Source organism: Bombina bombina, chromosome 1 (genome assembly GCF_027579735.1).
Source record: "Bombina bombina isolate aBomBom1 chromosome 1, aBomBom1.pri, whole genome shotgun sequence".
NCBI lineage: Eukaryota > Metazoa > Chordata > Amphibia > Anura > Bombinatoridae > Bombina > Bombina bombina.
Window position 1 is genome coordinate 570,157,959 of NC_069499.1, and position 19,126 is coordinate 570,177,084.

The window sequence follows — 19,126 nt, forward strand, 5'->3', positions numbered from 1 at the left end:
ACATTTTAATGAAGACCCCAGTCATGAATACATTTACGTCTGATTTGCATACTTGCTCCAGACACTGGATATTTGTATTTGCCCATCAATGAAAAATAATTCACTTGTATGAGCAAGCCAATGAGTGATGATACAGCTGTATAGGTCAGCCAATATGTTATTTCATAGCAGTATGAATCATCTAATAAAAATACTAGCTCAACTGAATGAGAATGCCAGATGCAAGAAATACAGATACAGGAGTCAATCCATGTCATTCATAAAGTGTAATGAAGGAGCAAACAAAACTTCAATGTCACTGAATCAGTCAGCTAGTAAGTTCTAATACAATTGAATGTGTCACCCAAAGAGAACTTAAACCTGTAGGATATGATCCCTTAGATCTGGAATGGCCTCTCCCATCTGTATGTTATTCTATGCAATCTTTCAGTAAAGATCCCTCATCATCAACACGCTACATTGAAAATTGTGATATACACATCTATTACTAGCTCTACGCTCAGATCATAGGGAAACTCTAGCTTATTTATATTTACTAGGGATGGGTGAATGTTTCTAAAAATTCGAAATATAAAATGAATTTTAATACATTCGTTCAAATTGAATTTTGAATGTTTATATAACATTCTAACATTCTATTTTCAAATTTTCGTTTTTGAATTTTTCAATAAAAGTTGAAAATATTTGTTCGAATAATAGAATGTTTAGCTATGCATTCATTCAATTTCGAAATGTAATATTCGAATTCGAATGTGACATTCAAATTCGAAATAGTATTTCTAGTCTACAACTGTGTTTAATAAATGTAATATTCGAATTTGAATGCTACATTCGAATGTCACATTCGAATTTGAAATAGTATTTCTAGTCTAATACTGTGTTTTTAAAATGTAATATTCGAATATGACATTCGAATGTCACATTCCAATTTGAAATAATATTTCTAGTCTAATACTGTGTTTTTTAAATGTAATATTCGAATTCGAAATAGTATTTCTAGTTTACAACTGTGTTTAATAAATGTGATATTCGATTCGAATGTGACATTCGAATTCGAATGTGACATTCGAATTCGAAATAGTATTTCTAGTTTAATACTGTGTTTTATAAATGTAATATTCAAATTCAAATGTGGTATTCGATTTGAATGTGACATTCAAATTCAAAATAGTGTTATTAGTCTACAATTGTATTTTTTTTTATATATGTAATATCCGAATTCGAAAGTGACATTCGAATTCAAATGTGACATTCGAAAACTGTAAATAACATTCGAAAATCGAATTTTTAAGAATATTCGTTCTTATCAACATTCTATTATGTAAATCGAATTTCTACAATAACATTCGTTCTAACATTCGAATTCGAATATAAACACATTCGCCCATCCCTAATATTTACCATACATGCTGTTATTGCACAAGGAGAGAGAGTGCAATATGGGAGTGTTGCCATTATTAAAGGGATATTAAACACTAAATAAATGCTAGATAGAATGATGCATTCAAAGGAAAGATTAATCTGAGAATAACACGTAGATATATTTTTTAAAGTTTTATTAGCTGTTTAAATATTGACAAAATAAGTGTAAAGTTTTAGTGTCTATAAAACAATGGAAGCTACCATGTTGTCACTTAGGTTATCTTCTCTGCTGTGGCCAATTAGGGACAGTTATAAATAGGTCATTAGAGTGCGGCCAATAGCTGTGTGGAATATAACAGTGTTCTGCACTTCCATTTCTAACAGGAACTGAAAAGCTCACAATTTCAGAATGGAATTACAGGAAGAGGGGACAAAATAAATAATGAAAGTATATTGCAGAGTTTTTTTTTTATATATACAATTTATCATTTTATATTATCATCTCAAAGTGTTTAATGTCCCTTTAAGATGGTGTTGGGGGATAGGCAGAGGTAAGCAAATGTCATAGGTAAGCAATGCCATAGAGCATGACAGTAAAAAGTATTAGAATTGGGCAAATTGTATTACATTTAAGTATAGTATATGTACAGTACCCTCTGGAGGAGGTAAACAAAAATACACAATTATACTAACTAAATTACAGGAAAGTTGGCAAATATATTTTTATTTGGCATTTAATGTTCTTTTGAAATGATCATTCCAAATATTAGTAACCTGGCAAGACACACTAAAAACAGTCCTAAAATAACTGCTATGCAGCACATTGAACTTCTCTTCAAGCCAAGGGATGAAGTGAGTGTAGTGTGTTTGTGATTATGACTCTGTATGGAAAATCATATTATTTATACAATAAAATTACTGGGATCTAACTGTGTAGAAGCCAGTATCACAGCTGCACACTCTTCTGTCACAAAATCTGACCTCACAACCACACTGAAAAGTGGCACAAATACAGAAACGACAATAAACAGTCTGGGAGATGGGGAGAGAGAAAAGAAAAGAACGGATGAGAGGCTGGTGAGTACTTTCTGCTACATCAGCTTTTTCATACTCCAGCACAAAGATCTAATCAAGGCACATTCTATACTTCTCAAAGAGAATCATTGAGGGTAAAAAGGGGTTCCTTCTGGTTCAGGCAGTGAATTCAACATGCTGGAAACTAAGGATTCTTTCACTTTCTAAAGTTGAATAGCAGCCTGATGATAATTTCACTCACTTTCCTGCTCTTCTCAGATGTTTCATAGTGCAGCCGGCAGTAATTTGGCTCCTTGTATGAGTTTTGAATGTGACTGATGAATATTGGGAACGTTGAGTTGGCCTGGAAGCCTCAAACATACAGACCACTTTCTTCTCCAGCCCAGCTGTGACCATCACACATACACAGAAATCACTACAACAATAAGCCATATGTACAAAGGGGATACAGAGAGTATGTTTTTAAATCAGAGCTACTGATATTTTCTAAGGACTGATTACTACTTTACCACTAAATATAATTTTATTAACAAACGGCACATCTCTGAGGAAAAAAAACCTAAATTTATTATAGTATGATTTTAGGAAAATCTCGGGGCTAAATTGCAGATGCAGAAACCAAACCAATCACATTTCAGGTTCCAATGGGTCATACTTTGTCATTTTCATTCACCTAGCCCCTGCCAATAGTATACAACTCATTATGCCAGGGTGTTAAACCCATTATTATAGGACAGCATGGTATTTTAGTACTTTGGTCAGTTCACAAAATATGGCTAAGAAAAATAGATTCTCTAAAAATTGTTCCTTGATCATATGCTTTTATTTTCTTTGGGACACCCTCTGCTTGTTTCTAGAATATATTTGACATCCCTGATGCCTTTGATGTAACAAGGGGTCCACTAAAATAATTCTATAAAACACTAAATATTGCAGGATAAAGAGATTTTACAATATCAAGGATTGTTTAAATCTCAGTCCTCAGTGACACTTTAAGCAGAGGGTTGCAGAAAGTCTAGAATAAATTAACATGGCATTTGAGAATCACTTCTCTAGAAAGTACCCAGCAGTTCCCTTTAAATTAAAGGGGCAGTCATTCAACATACTATGTGAGTGTGACATTGTTTAGAATGCATTAATACTTTTCTGCAATAGTTAATACCCAAAATCAGCCCACCGCTTGCCTTATATGGAGGAGCCAATCTCATCTGAAGAATTGAAGTACACTAGGCTTGTCATTGTCATTTTTCTTTTGACACATTTTGTTTTACAGTTCCTTCTCAGATCAACCCTGCTGAGGTCAATTAGGTATGTAGATGTGGCAGGTTTAGTTTTGAGAAGCCCCCCACAATTTTCAGATGTAAATTACAGGAAAAAGGAGCTTTACAGTTTTAAAAAAAGTTTCCTTTTTATGTCTTTTATCAAATGTACTTCATTCTCATGGCACTCTTTGTTTCAGAGCATACTTAGGTAGGTAGCATGTACATGCAGGGAGCACTATATGTCAGCTGTTTGTGCAAACACTGCTTCCATCTATTGCTCCTGCAAATGTAGAACGTTGCTAAAATTGTTCTTGTGAAACTCCTGTCATATAGTGCTTCAGACACATGCACAGGCGTAAACCTAATTAACTGCTATTTAACAAAAGATACCAAGAGAATGAAGTACATTTGATAATAGAAATAAATCGGAAAGTTGTTTTTTTCCTAAGATTTGACACTCAACTTGAAACATGAAAGAAACATTTTGGGTTTCACGACCCTTTAAACATTTTACATTATAGTATCACAACTTTCATCCACTATTCTCATCTTTTATCTTGTCACTCTAGAGACACATTATCTCTTAGGTATATGTCAGCTGCTTAACAGTAGCAAACTTACCCTGTTGGAATCAATTCTTGTCCTGGAGGTGTAGATAGGGGGAGGGATACTGAATGCCTGAGGAACAAGATACTCTTCTGCATCCATCATATTATCAAGGTCACCATCATCCAGAAGGTTTTGGAAGAACTTGCTGTCGCTGGGGCTGGGAAGTTTCATACGGTCATCCCCCTAGGAGAGAAGAGGTTCATCTTATAAACCAACCAATATCTTATTGAGTTTATCCCAATATAAGGGCATCTTTGCACTGTACTATGCTGAATGGATTGCCAAGAATGTGGTAAACTAAAGAATTATTATCAGGAAGTAAAATCTTTTCAGTTCAAGACAAACAAAAAGGTTATGCAAGTCCATCACAATCTCCATAGAGCATCACCAAAGGAATATAACTCAAGACTGCATAATGTGATTTATTTCAGGGACATATTGACCGAATCAGAAAAGCTTTGAATCAAATGAGCCTATCCACATTACTGCTTTTTATGTTATCTCTCCTTTTCTCTCTATCTCCTTTTCTAACAGAATCAATTTCTGGACAGCGTTTGACAAGGTCTGGTGATTCCTTGTGTGAATTTTTTGGACTGTTACAGCTTGACGTAGAATAAAAATGGAGCAGCTGAAACATTTCACCTTCAAACATTGAATTACTCAGAGAAAATAAATTCCGAACCACATTACCAGTCACTCTCAGACCCAAAAAGCATGATTAAACTATATATATATATATATATATATATATATATATATATATATATATATATATATGTATGTGTGTGTGTATACATACACAGATTTTGGGATTTTAAGGGCACTATTTTCACTTTATTTATGTTAAAATTATGTAAAATCTTAAAACATTCTAGCATAAAATTAAAATGTTTTTTTTCATTAGAGCATTTTTTTTTAAAAAAAAATAATTCTTCTTTTATTTATTTTATATAATTTATACAAAATGAAAACTGATTGGAGATAGCACCTTGTAAGGGCACTAGTCAAAGAATATTTTTTCCAGCAACCAAGAATTGGAAAATCCATCCATAGTCATGCACAGCAAATGCACTCCAGGTTTTTACACATTTTGGGGCCTATTTATGATGGTGCGAGCGGACATGATCCAATATAGCGGATCATGTCCGCTGCACATCGATAAATGCCGACAGCATACGTTCTCTGCATTTATCATTGCACCAGCAGTTCTTGTAAACTGCTGGTGCAATATCGCCCCCTGCAGATTTGGCCGCTAGCAGGGGGTGTCAATCAACCTGATTGTATTCGATCGGATTGATTTCTGTCGATTTCTGTCCGCCACCTCAGAGCAGGCAGACAGGTTATGGAGCAGCGGTCTTTAGACCGCTGCTTCATAACTTCTGTTTCCGGCGAGCCGTCAGGAGCTTGATAAATATGCCCCCTAGAGTCTGATTTTTAAGTATAGAAAGTTAAAAAGCTTATTTTGTTGCACCCTACAGGGACACGAGGCCCCTCTTTTGAAATTAAATCCAGGGATAAGATATATAAAAGTCACCAGGACATGTTAGCCTATGTTAATATTATTATGGAACTTTTTTTGTCCTGTAGGAAAGTTCCTGCAGACATCCATGAGCTAAACTCTTTTCTAAAGTTTGAGAACATAAAAATGGTTGTGATAATAAAGGCTACAAGAAATGCAGCAGTCAGCTGCTGGTGTTAAAGAGTACTTTTCTGTTTAAAAGTACAAACCTTTTAGTATTATTATTCTATCAGCCTTTTTAAATGAATAAAGGGAGTTTCTGTTTTATTTGCGTTGGTGTTAAGAAATATAATGATTTTTTTATATATAATTATATGAAATGCATTAAAGGGCCAGATTACGAGTGGCGCGCTAACAAATACACAAAAAGCAATGTCTGGTTTATAACGGCTTTTTGCATGCATCAGATGTAGTGCTTGTATAACAAGTTGAAAGTAAACACGATCACTTGAGCGCAATTAAATTTAAAGCGGGGCAGGATAACACGTCCTCAGAGCTCTGGTTTTGTGGAACAAAAAAAGTTACAAAAAAAATCAAGAATACATTTAAAAGTACACTCAAAATAACACAATCTATTAAAATTAAAATAAATAAAGCACAATAAAGTTATAAGGGCTCAAAGAAAGAAGGTCTAAAATGATAGAAAAAAAGGCTGCAGAGGGCTTTAACATAGCGATACATACATGCACGTCTAAATATGTATATGTATGTATTTATATATGTATATATGTGTGTACAGAAAATAACATAAATACTAGGGATGGGCGAATGTTTCGCAACATTCGAAAAATGAAACAAATTTTAACACATTCGTTTGAATCGAATTTCGAATGTTTACATAACATTCTAACATTCGATTTTCGAAAGTTCAGTTTCAAAATTTACGATTACATTCGAAAATATTAATTTAGAAAAATTTGAATTTATATTTGCAATAGTATTTCTTATGCTTTCTTTAAATGTAATATTCGAAAAATTCGAATTTATATGTTTGTTATAGTATTTCTAATGCTTTCTTTTAATGTAATATTCAAATTATGCAATATTTTATATAGAAACATTCAAAATGATATATTTGTATCTATTATGTATCAATTTACTAGATTCCCTCCCTACCCTATGAACTATTGAACTTCTGGATAGTATTTGTTAAATAGAATGTTAAATTCGAAATTTCAAATGTGGACATTCAATATAATTATAAACATTCGAATTTGAAAGTGACATTCGAAAACTGTAAATAGCATTCGATTATAGAATTTGTAAGAAAATTCGTTCTTATCAACATTCATATTTATAATTTGAATTTCGGTAATAACATTCGTTCTAACATTCGAATTCGGTAATTTACACATTCGTCCATCCCTAATAAATACATATGTGCACGTATATAGACTTATATATAAGTGCATTGGAACCCTTTGCAGTCTAGTAGATGAAAACATGTTAAATAATATTTATGCAATATTCATATTTAATAAAGTGTTATAATGTGTATTTACTGTAAATATTTCACATTCCAATGTTCTACACATAGCAGAATATGTTCTATGTATTTATAAATAGATATTCCTAAATAGATCTGTATATATCAATACCTATATCTAGTCATCTATATATTTAGGTATAGATATATATTGTACCAAAATACCATCAGATATATGTAGAAATATGTATTTATGAATAGTTAGAACATATTCTTCTATGTGAAGAACATTGGTATGTGAAATTGTAATATTTCATGTCGGGTTAGCGCACCTGAGGATATGCGGGATCGATAAATACTGCTCCACTGGCAATCTGGCCCTAAACCAGCCTGTGAAATCAACCTCTACTTATTAGTACAGAAGTTTAAAAAAATTCTCTTTCAACAACCATCAGGTTGTTAGCTCTGCAGTAATGTCATTTTCAATGAAGCACAGTAAAAGCATGACAGGAAGACATTGTATGTCTAGGCGTGCTTATCTTATGCAGAACATAAATGCATAAACAGAGTCTATGGGACAATGGAGATATTTCAGTAAACAGTGACAGCATTGTGAGCAAAATAATAACAAGATGAATGCAATTATGCAGAAGGAGAATAAAACAAACAAGTATAAATATCGTAGTGCCTGTTCAACAAGTGAGCTTACAATCTATTTTGTCATAGAACTAGAGCAGGTTAAACACATCCATAGTGTATAGAGTGCTGTGCCCACACTGGCAATGAACACAAACATAAAAAGTATCATCCAAAAGCATGTTTCATATGCACTGTCAATCACTGCTATATTATAACTGTGTTTTCTGGTTGCCCCCACCCCCTTTAAGTTATTGGTAAATAAGCAGCATATTGTAGATATTTTGTGTAACTGTATCACAATGGCACACAGTAGTGTAATAGCAGCACTTTATGACACTCAACATAACAAGCGGCCACAAAATCCTCACTTATATTCTTGACATCTGTTACTTTCATATTTGTAGGTTTTGGAGCTTGTTTATCAAATTGACAATTGTAATTAGTAATTTTAAATAGCTTTAACGTAAAGACTTTTTTCATAAAAAGTCTATACAAGTATCAAAGGTGATCTGTCATAATTGGTCATCCCGTAATTAACCTAAAGAACCTCAAGCTCGACCTAACAGTGCTACTGCATAAGAACCATCAGCTACAAATTGGATGATCTGTTTTGGTACTTCTTCAATAAATATGTAAATCAGGGTATTTGTGAAGAGGCTTTAGCCAGCTTCAGTGTTAGAGCACCTAAATACAAGCTTCAGAGTCAAGTCTTTCAATAAGCCATGAAAGTACCACATGGATTTTGGTAAAGTCTACTGGGCAGTATCAGTGAAACTCTAGACAGTGATCTTCTACTGCAGACAATAACCTATTAAAACTTCAGCAGGGACATAGAGGATTAACAGATTATTTCTGTTTATGCTCTTAACTTGCAGGATGGGAGAACACTTGCAGGTTACCAGGTGTTTTATTACCAGTGAGTAGCAAAGAGCCAAGCATCTAACAGGCCCTAGTACTGTTAAATAGTGTTGGTAGAGATCCAGTTTGCACCACACAAAATAGTGCTTTTTTAAAAAAAAAAAAAAATCTTTAAAAAGGAGTATTTCCAAGAGGAATAAACCCTCAAGAAACAGTAGTTCAACCAACTCGGCGATGTTGGGGTGCGGGGGAATAGGGGTTAATAATTTTATTATAGTGGCGGCGATGTCAGGGAGCGGCAGAATAGGGGTTAATACCTTTTATTAGTGGTGGCGATGTCGGGAGCGGCAGATTAGGGGTTAATAACTTTATTTCGGTGTCGGCAATGTCGGGGGCGGCAGATTAGGGGTGTTTACACTTGGGGTTTATTTTAGGGTGTTAGGTTTAAACGTAACTTTTTTTTCCCCATAGACAGCAATGGGGTTGCATTACGGTGATCGTCATTCCGCGGTTCAGGTGTTAGTTTTTTTGATGGCTATGGGGAAAGCGTGCACGAGCACGTCAAAGCAGCCCTTGTATTTTGTGCGGTATGGAGCTCATCGCCACCATATCGCAAGCACAAGGTGGCTTTTTAGAAACTTATAATGGCAGTGCTATTGAGGGTGAAATAACGCATCTTTTGTTGTTGTACACAAGTACAGGAGGTATTGAAAAGAATCACCACCCTTGAAAATAATCACATTTTGTTGCTTTGCAGCCTGAAATAAAGACAGACACAGTTTTTGTTTATCCAGTTGTAATTACTCAGTGCAACTTATAACATCCAAGTGAAAGATATAACACAAACATGTCAGGCAAAAATAAAGACAATTCAAAAACAGAATCAATGTGTTGCAAAAAGGATCACCCCCTTGTGTCAGTATTTTGTTGAACCACCTTTTGCTTTAATTACAGCCTTTAGTCTGTTAGGATATGCATCTACAAACTTTTCACATCTAGAATGTGCAATATATGCCCACTCTTCTTTGCAGAACTGCTCCAGTTCCATTACGTTTGATGGTGAAAGCTTGTTAACTGCAGTCTTCAAGTCATGCCACAAATATTCAATGGGGTTTAAGTGTGGGCTCTGACTAGGCCATGCAAATACATTCACATGTTTCTCATTCAACCACTTTGTGGTAATTTTTGCTGTGTGCTTTGGGGCATTGTCATGTTGGAAGGTAAACTTTCTTCTCATTGACAACTTCCTGGCAGAGGGCAGCAGATTTTCCTCAAGAATTTGTATTGGTATTTTGACCCATCCATTATTCCTTCTATCCTGACAAGTGTTTCAGTGCCTGCTGCAGAGAAACACCCCCATAACAGGATATTACCACCCCCATGCTTTACTGTAGGTATGGTGTTATTTGGATGGTGAGCTGTATTGGATTTCCTCCAGACATATTGTTTGCTGTTGAGGCCAAATAATTCAATTTTAGTCTCATCTGAACATAACATATTTTTCCTTGTGGCCTCAGAATCTCCTAGGTGTGTTATGGCAAAGCTAAGTCATGACTGCATGTAACCTTTCTTGAGGAATTGCTTTTTTTCTTGCAATTCTCCCATACAAGTCACATTTGTGGAAGTTTTTGGGATATTGTTGTCACATGCACACAATGACCACTCTTTGTCATAAATCTCTGCAACTGCTTCAGAGTTGCTGTGGGCCCTTTGGTAGCCTCTCGTACCAGTTTCCTCCTGGCTCTTTCATCCATTTTGGAGTGATGTCCTGATCCAGAGGGGGTCTGTGTAGTACTAAATACCTTTCACTTCTTAATAATAGACTTCACTGTGCTGCTAGGCATTGCTAAAGCCTTTGATATTTTCTTGTATCCATCGTCTGTCCACAACATTATCCCGGAGACCTTTTGAAAGTGCCTTGCCACTCATAGTTGTTTGTTTGCTTCAGTTGCACTACCAGGGACTGAGATGCTCCAGGAATCTCTTTTCATGCTGAGCTAATCAATATGCCCACAGTTGCCGTTGAGAAGGTGATTAGCTACACCTGATTGAGTTTACAAGTAAATTATTTTTGCCTGACATGTTTGTGTTATATCTTTCACTTGGATGTTATAAGTTGCACTGAATAATTACAACTGGATAAACAAAAACGGTGTCTGTCTTTATTTCAGGCTTGCATGATCTGAATCATTACATTTTAATTGTGACTTTACTTTCCCTCTAACTTTTTATTACCAAGTAGTAAACTGTAAAGTTGGGACAGAATCCAAGCTTACATGTGTAGTAGTATGAAAATCACATTGTGGTATAGTGGGAGTTATTACAGTATAATAGCATCACAACTGGGGTGTGCTGTATTGTTAACAGCAGCGCATTACTGTCTCGCAATATAATAGTATCCTATTGTGGGAGCTGTAGTTGCACATGATGGGTGTAATATCAATACATTTATATTGAGTAATGTGAAAAGTTTGTATAATAATTTAATTGTAACATCCCTAAAGCATGAGATATTGATATGTATTTTTGTGTTGTTGAGGCTGGAGTGTGCTGGGTATGCTTGATATAAGGACTGTGCATATGTATGTATTTCAGCAGCAAGACTGGGTTCAAAAGGTCATAGTGGAGATAACTGAACTGACTATGAATAACATATGCTTGGAAAATAACAACATATAGGCTGAATGCTTAGCTGGTTGCTGTAAATTCCCAAGGCAACAAAGCTATCACTTTCCTTGACACTTTATCACAGCACTATACAATTTCCATATTTGTAATAAAAAATGGTAAAAGAAAACATATCACCTTTACAGAGAGAGACCCAACTGGAAGCTTCAACTGGCAGATTCAATAAGAGCAGAACATAAGCTGAAGAATGGAGGATGAGAACAAAAATACACAAGGAAAGAATGGAAACACAGCAGATTCAGAGAGCTGTATAGCAACAGACATAATAGTCTATTGTAACAAGGATAATCATAGTTAATGTGTTGAGAACATAGTGGATTGGAGAAGAAGTGATATAATGATGACAGATTGAACAAAACAGCAGGTGCAGAACAGCCGATAAGTGCAGTTAAGCTAATATGTAAAGGATGCCACAGGTACTAAGCATATTGAATACAAATAATATAAAATATATTATACATAGGTTCTGAATAGAAAAAAATAAAATAGACACACCCAGCTGAGAATGAAAAAAGGCTGGAAAATGTTGTGCTTGTTAAAATAGGCCAATGCCAACTGGTCTCTTTTAGCTCACTAGGCCTTTTACAGAGAAGACATTTCCTGTAGTATATCAGGCTGATCCTGCCAAAGAGCTGGAACAATGCCAGGAAGTTCTCCACTGAACCAGGAAAAGTAGAAAACCCAGATGTACATTTGAAGTTTTAGCTCACTATGGTCCTGATGATTAGAAACTCACTGCCATGGAGAGAAATCACACATCATCTTTTGGATTTTTTTAGACCTTATATTGTAATATAGAAATCTTTTTCACATACAGAAAACCCTGTATAGTAAAATAAACATCTCTCAAGGTAAAATTTGTGTTTCTTAAATTCTTTGAGAGATTTTGCCATACTGACGAGATGTCATTTAGATCTTCAGGCCCTATGTCCTTCACAGAAATGTTCTGTACTAAATACTGAAGCACTGACTAATTTGTAGGCTGTTTATTCTCAGCTAATTGTGTTTCTCCATTTTCTTTTTACATTGAGTTTGAATTCAGATAATCAATTTGTCAGAAGAGGCTCTGTTTAGTCATATTTATAGTATAATCTGATTTACTTCCCAGGCAATCTACTGTCACCCTTGCTAGAAGGCTTTTCCGCACATATAACCTGTTTTCTGTCAATTGTACTTATTTTTTTGCAAACTAGTCTTAACCTTCACTTCAGGATTACTCTTTTTTCTCTACAAATTATAGTCACTGTCATATCACCCCCTCTATCTTCTCTACTTGTATATGTAAGACCATGTTACCTTTTTTAAGTTGTTCTGGACATTTAATTTATTATTCTTCCTTAAATAAGTTGAATTGGGTCACCTGTTTTCTGTGGCCGAGCAATGATGCTTTGTTTAATCTGGGCTGTAACTTACCTGTATAACTAGGTATCGCTGAGGGTCTCGGGCCATCCTGGAGAATTCTGCAGCCAGCTCTTTAAATTTGGGTCGGCTGTCAGCATCAATCATCCAGCCTGGGTGGAAGAATAAAAAGTTACTGGCAATAACTGGATATCATCTTTTTACCACGTTTATCACTAAAAAGACATAGTTCATATATTTGTATTACAGATTAAAATGACCATGCAGTAAAAATTAGACTATTTTTCTATTAAATTGTTTTGATAAGCTGTTAAAAATGAATAAGCCAATCCGCTTATCCTGTCTTTCAATTGACATCAGCCTAAAATCTTAAACATAATTATCTAAATAACAAGTCTCTACAGGCAATGGTCACTATTAAAGGGACATGTAACCCAATTTTTTGGGCATGCAATTTTAAACACCTTTCTAATTTACTTCTATTATCTAATTTGTTTCATTATCGTGATATCCTTTGCTAAAAATCATATCTAGATAGGCTCAGTAGCTGCTGATTGGTGGCTGCACATAGATGCCTCATGTGATTGGCTCACCCATGTGCATTGCTACTTCTTCCACAAAGGATATCTAAAGAATTAAGCAAATTAGATAATAGAGGTAAATTGGAATGTTGTTTAAAATTGTATTGTTTACCTGAATCATGATATAAAAAACTTTGGCTTATTGTCCCTTTAATTACACATCACTGGTATTTTCCATTTTATTTATGCTTATATTTATTATTCATTTTACTTTCAAGCTCCCACTGTGCATGGTTTTCTGGGATCTGAAATGGCTGCACATAGTAAGGTTATTGTAATACAGACTGGCTTGGATGCAGAAGCAATAGATAGTCACAGAGATAATGTTTTCTTTGACTTTTCAGAGCAAAACACATCAGAATTATTAGGCTCCGTTCATGTGTAAACATATTTTAAATGTATTTTTCAATAAGGCAGCTTTTTTAATCTTTCTCCACCTGTGGAGTCCAACTTACTTTGTTTTTACAGTTTTTAACAGATACTTCCATCAGAATATTACAAGGTTAATTCACTGAAGCAGCAAGAGCTAAAAAATCAGAATGAGAGCCAAATAAATATTACTTTAGCAAGGAAAGTGATGGCATCTAGGTCTAGATTAGAATGGGCCTCTGGCCTCTCTGGCAGTGAAAGGGTAAGGTAGATTAAAGAAGGTTTGTGACCTCTCTGGCACAGCTAGTGTAAATTATATTATATGGGATTACTGGCCTTTTTGTTAACAACAGAGTAGGCTATATTGGAAATGCTTCCTAAGCCCTCAGGCAGAAATAGGATTAGTTATATAGAAGAGATTCCAAGTCTCTCATAGAGCAACAGGACATGTTATTTGAAGGTTTACTGGCCTCTCTGGAAGCAATAGGACACATTTTATTAGAAGGGGTTTCTCGCCTTTCTGGCAACAGAGCAGTTGGTTATTTGTGCCAAGGTGAAATAGGTGTCTCTCTGCAGAACAAAGCATTACTGAGCTCGGTATATATCATCTCTTCCTCCACTCTCTTCTTAGGCCCTGCTTACTGAAGCAAGTCCGCTCTGTGCTTACACCCAAAAGATAAAGTGCAGAGAATTGTAAAGCATTGCAGTCACAGCGCACAGCTTTAACCCCTTCACAGATAGCTCCTCGCTGCTACTAGCTGTTTCATTTAATGCTCTAGTTTTGGGGAGGTAATCAGCAGCAGATGGCCCATTGCATTTATTAAGAGATATGAATCTGTAGGTGAAAATGGGTGCACAGTAATATGATTGGGTGATATGATTGTATGGAAGGAAACACAGTACTTTCTGTAATACAGTTAAATGAAAAGGTTCATAATATTACATATGTACAATTAAATGATTTAATATCAGCCTCTTTTATATTAAATGGTTCATAGATGAGCTGTTTTGTTTATTTAAATATATATATATATATATACATATTATTAATAGTAATAATAATCATAATTGAGCTGTGTATGTGTAATAGTTTTAGACAGGTAAGTGTTGTGGTTCATAAGACCATGGCTTACTATTTAGCAGCTTGAACAACTCTCATTGCCTTAAATCTCAAAGCATTGAAATGGCCTGTGTCACTGTGTAGATCATGCATTGCATGCAGGGAAAACACTGCAGCTGATCCTGGTGATATAAAAGTATGGGACTAAAGGGCCAGAGTATAATCAGATATGTGTATATGGCTAGAATGCAGCTACAGGACTGACAGTGGGGCTGCAAGACCAGGGTTCTGATTTGATGTGGGATTTGTCAGAAGAGGGGATGCAGTGCATCTGATCTGAGAAATGATGACATTATTACAGGTGCTGTAGGGATGAGACATTTATCAGAGGTCTGATGTAGTTATAGGGATGCAAGGTCAGAGTTTGATGTGTATATGGAGCTGCATGGCCAGGTGTCTGATCTGAGGTCTGATGTAGTTATAGGGCTGCAAGGTCAGGGTTTGATGTGTATATGGAGCTGCAGGGCCAGATGTCTGATCTGAAGTCTGATGTAGTTATAGGGCTGCAAGGTCAGAGTTTGATGTGTATATGGAGCTGCAGGGCCAGGTGTCTGATCTGAGGTCTGATGTAGTTATAGGGCTGCAAGGTCAGGGTTTGATGTGTATATGGAGCTGCAGGGCCAGGTGTCTGATCTGAGGTCTGATGTAGTTATAGGGCTGCAAGGTCAGAGTTTGATGTGTATATGGAGCTGAAGGGCCAGGTGTCTGATCTGAGGTCTGATGTTGGCAGAATGCTAACATTGGGACAGCAAAGCTATGGTTCTGAGATCTGTCAAAGGAGTCCCAGGGTCAGGCAATGTGCCTGACAGATGCTGTAGGTCCAGGAGTTCTTAGCCCAAGAAGCAACTTAGAGGGACAGTCTAGTATAAATTAAACTTTCGTTATTCAGATAGGACTTTTAATTTTAATCAACTTTTCAATTTAATTTTATCATCAAATTTTCTTTTTTCTCTTGGTATTCTTAGTTTAAACTAAACATAGGTAGGCTCGTATGCTAATTTCTAAGCCTTTGAGGGCTGCCTCTTATCACATGCTTTTTAAATCTCTTTTCAACACAAAGAGACAGAAAGTACACGTGGGCCATATAGATAACACTGTGTTCAGGCACAAAATGTTATTTAAGATTTAGCACAAAACAATGCTAAAGTTAAGACAATAGATAATAAACAGTCACAGTCATGTGATCAGGGGGCTGGAAGAAGGTTCCTAGATACAAGGTAATCACAGAGGTAAAAAGTATATTAATAACTGTGTTGGTTATGCAAAATTTAGAAATGGGTAATAAAGGCATTATCTATCTTTTAAAACAATAACAATTCTATGGTAGACTGTCCCTTTAAAAGCAATAATACCTTGAGGCAAAACTAGCATCCATTTAAATAAACTTCCTCTATTGGATACCTTGCTAATGCTTAGGTAAAAGATATGCAAAAGTGAACAGGGTGCTAAAACAATGCAAAGGAGATGTACTCAAATTTACATAGTGATCAAATTATGCTGTTTTCAGCTCAATTTACCCTGCATTGGGTTCTAGTTTTGCAAACATGCCTTTCTAATAGTAGGACTTATTTAGGTTTAACGTTACTTTTTTTTAAATTATTTTAATAAACTCCCACACAGCTTGTAATGAATGGTAAGTGCCCTTTAGAAGGTAACAGTCTGAGGCAGCAGGGGGCAGTACTACATGCAGTATTGCTGTCATGAGAACAGGGAAAACATCCAAAGTCTCATTAATAAAAGCATTTTTTTCTTTGTCATAGGATTTTTTCGTATAGTGCAGTGGCCTTTTCAGCATATACCAAAGAGGGAATAGGGACGTCACTCAAGGAGGGAGCAGTTAATCACTCCTAAATGAAATCAGAAGCTCCAGGGAGACCAGACTTGTAATGAGAAGAATGGTTTGAAGAGACGCACTTCAAGAAACAAGTTATTCGCGCTTATGTAATTACAACATGAGCCTCTCATATATCTCCATCTTGTGTTTTTACACCGACTGCTTTTGTCCTGTCATACACAGTGAGCTCAGTGCTTATCTAATAAATGTACCCTGTGCTGGACTGGGTTCCTTGTGCAGCCCGCTGATTAGGTCCAGTAATGCTGTGTGTGTGACAAAAACGCACTATTAAACAATCACATGGTTTAATAGTGGTGACCTCTCAATACTGTCTTTAATTTTGCTTATGGCAACCTGTCTGGAGATGACATTCATTTAAGGGATATTGAGTGAAGCATTATTATCATATCCATTTTGATACAGTAAAAATTTTATTTTTTGCATGTTTTATCTTGGCCAAAATATAAAGTTCTAAGAATAAAATAAAATTTAAAAAATCTATATTTAATCTATAGTCATGCCACCTCTTTTCCATCATATTTTTATGTAAATTAGACAAAACGAAACAGCCAACAAGCTGGTTTATCTCATGTGCAAACAATCATAAGGGTAATCTCTTTTAGATAGTTATATTATTATTGTCATATCAAAGTCATTATTTGCACAATTTATGTTTTTACATGTTTTTGCCTGTTTTATATCTGTACTTAATTTCCCTAAGCAGAGATAAGGGAAATCCTAAATTCCAAAATGGTGGCACCCATTACTTTATAAAAACTTAGTGGAATTGTAAAACCCACAGTGAAATTTTATATTGCAAGCTCATACTGGCGACCAGATTACATGTGGCACACTATATAGCGCTTTCGCTCGCACGCAAACACTACCAGAAGTAAAATTTTAAAGCGTATCTATTGAAGTTGAAAGTAAAATGTTTGCACACTAATTTGAGGACTTCAGATATTGCAACCCCACTTACATTTTCTCCCCATAGATCTCAAAAGAGTGCACAAAATGAAAAAACAAAAAACAAAAAAAAACAACTAACACTCACTCGCTAATCCGAGGTAGTTATGAATATTTTACATTCCAATGTTCTTCACATAGTAGAAAACATTCTATTCATTTTTAAACATATATTTCAATATATATCTGATGTATTTTTGTAAAATATTTATATACCTATATGTGGCCTTAATTGCTCACATACACAATGTATAGATAAAATTACTTTGATATCAATTCAACTTGCTTTTCTTAGTAATAACTAAAAACAAAGCCTAGGAATCTGGAATCTAGGTGAATACACACATGTGTGAATCATAGCTAGTTTCCTTGCATAAATACAACCTGCGTTTTGTATATAGGCCTAAATGAGATGTGTAGAGGTATTTTTCTCATGATCTGTGATTCTGCCCACGTGTTTATGTGTGTAAAGTTCACATTTTGATAACTTAAAACTGGATTCAAGATTGGGCCAGAGCTTAACAAATACTTACATTTCACCATAACCATGTAGACATCAATGGTGCATACAGGAGGCTGAGGAAGCCTCTCTCCTTTCTCTAGAAGATCAGGGATTTCTCGTGTTGGAATGCTATCATAGGGTTTTCCACCAAAGGTCATCAGTTCCCAAATGGTTACTCCTATAAAACATGGTTCATTAAACTTTGGGGCATAAATAAAACTAATTATAGCTCAATGGAAATTCATAACATTCTAAGAACTAATAAATCTTGGTGTATACTTTTTGAAAACAATTTTATTGCTACTATTTTTCAATAGAAATCATATGATTACACTATAACAGTGGTTCTCAACTCCAGTGACCTCTAGGCCCAGTAACTTTTAGCAGGATGTGTCCAGGGCTCGGTAGTCATCGGGAGGGGGAGGGGGGGAGTAGTTGAATATATATATGTTCGTGCACAGTGGCACTCTGATAGGCCCACAGCTCCATACATATGGAATTCTGGGTGGTGATCAGTTCATAGCAAAGGGGCAGCAAAAATGTATGTTGAATCATGGCCCAGTACTTGGCCACGGCACAGTTGTTGAGAAACCCTGCACTATAAGCAACCTTATAAAACTGTGGTTATTTTTTTACAAAGAACATGACACTTGCCATAGCTCCAGACATCACTCTGATGGGTGAACTTCCTGTAGTGGATGCATTCCAAGGCCATCCATTTTATTGGCATCTACATGAAGAAAACAAGATGCATGTTATATAGTTCAGTTAATACAAGAATAATACTCCAGAGTAAGACTATATATATGTGTGTGACTGTATATATATATATATATATATATATATACACACACATATATACACACACACCGGTATATAAATATATATCAGTCATAGATATGTGTATCTACAAGGCCCTTCATTTCTAGCTAATTTGCCAAAGGGGACTTCACCTATTTTCTTTTCAATTAAAGGCAACTGAAAAATGTTAGAAATG

The 19,126-nt window shown here is 35.4% G+C and overlaps 1 protein-coding gene across 3 annotated transcripts in view; it reads right to left on the reverse strand.

Annotated features, from left to right (window-relative positions):
- Positions 1-19,126, reverse strand: part of ERBB4 (erb-b2 receptor tyrosine kinase 4) — a 1,322,334-nt gene that overhangs the window by 63,307 nt on the left and 1,239,901 nt on the right. For all 3 annotated transcript variants that reach the window (XM_053698789.1, XM_053698786.1, XM_053698787.1), the window contains exons 22-25: positions 18,784-18,859; positions 18,161-18,307; positions 12,812-12,909; positions 4,281-4,451 (exon numbers count right to left, since the gene is read on the reverse strand). In XM_053698789.1, coding sequence (XP_053554764.1) covers positions 4,281-4,451; positions 12,812-12,909; positions 18,161-18,307; positions 18,784-18,859 — 492 coding nt within the window. The remainder of the gene's footprint in view (positions 1-4,280; positions 4,452-12,811; positions 12,910-18,160; positions 18,308-18,783; positions 18,860-19,126) is intronic.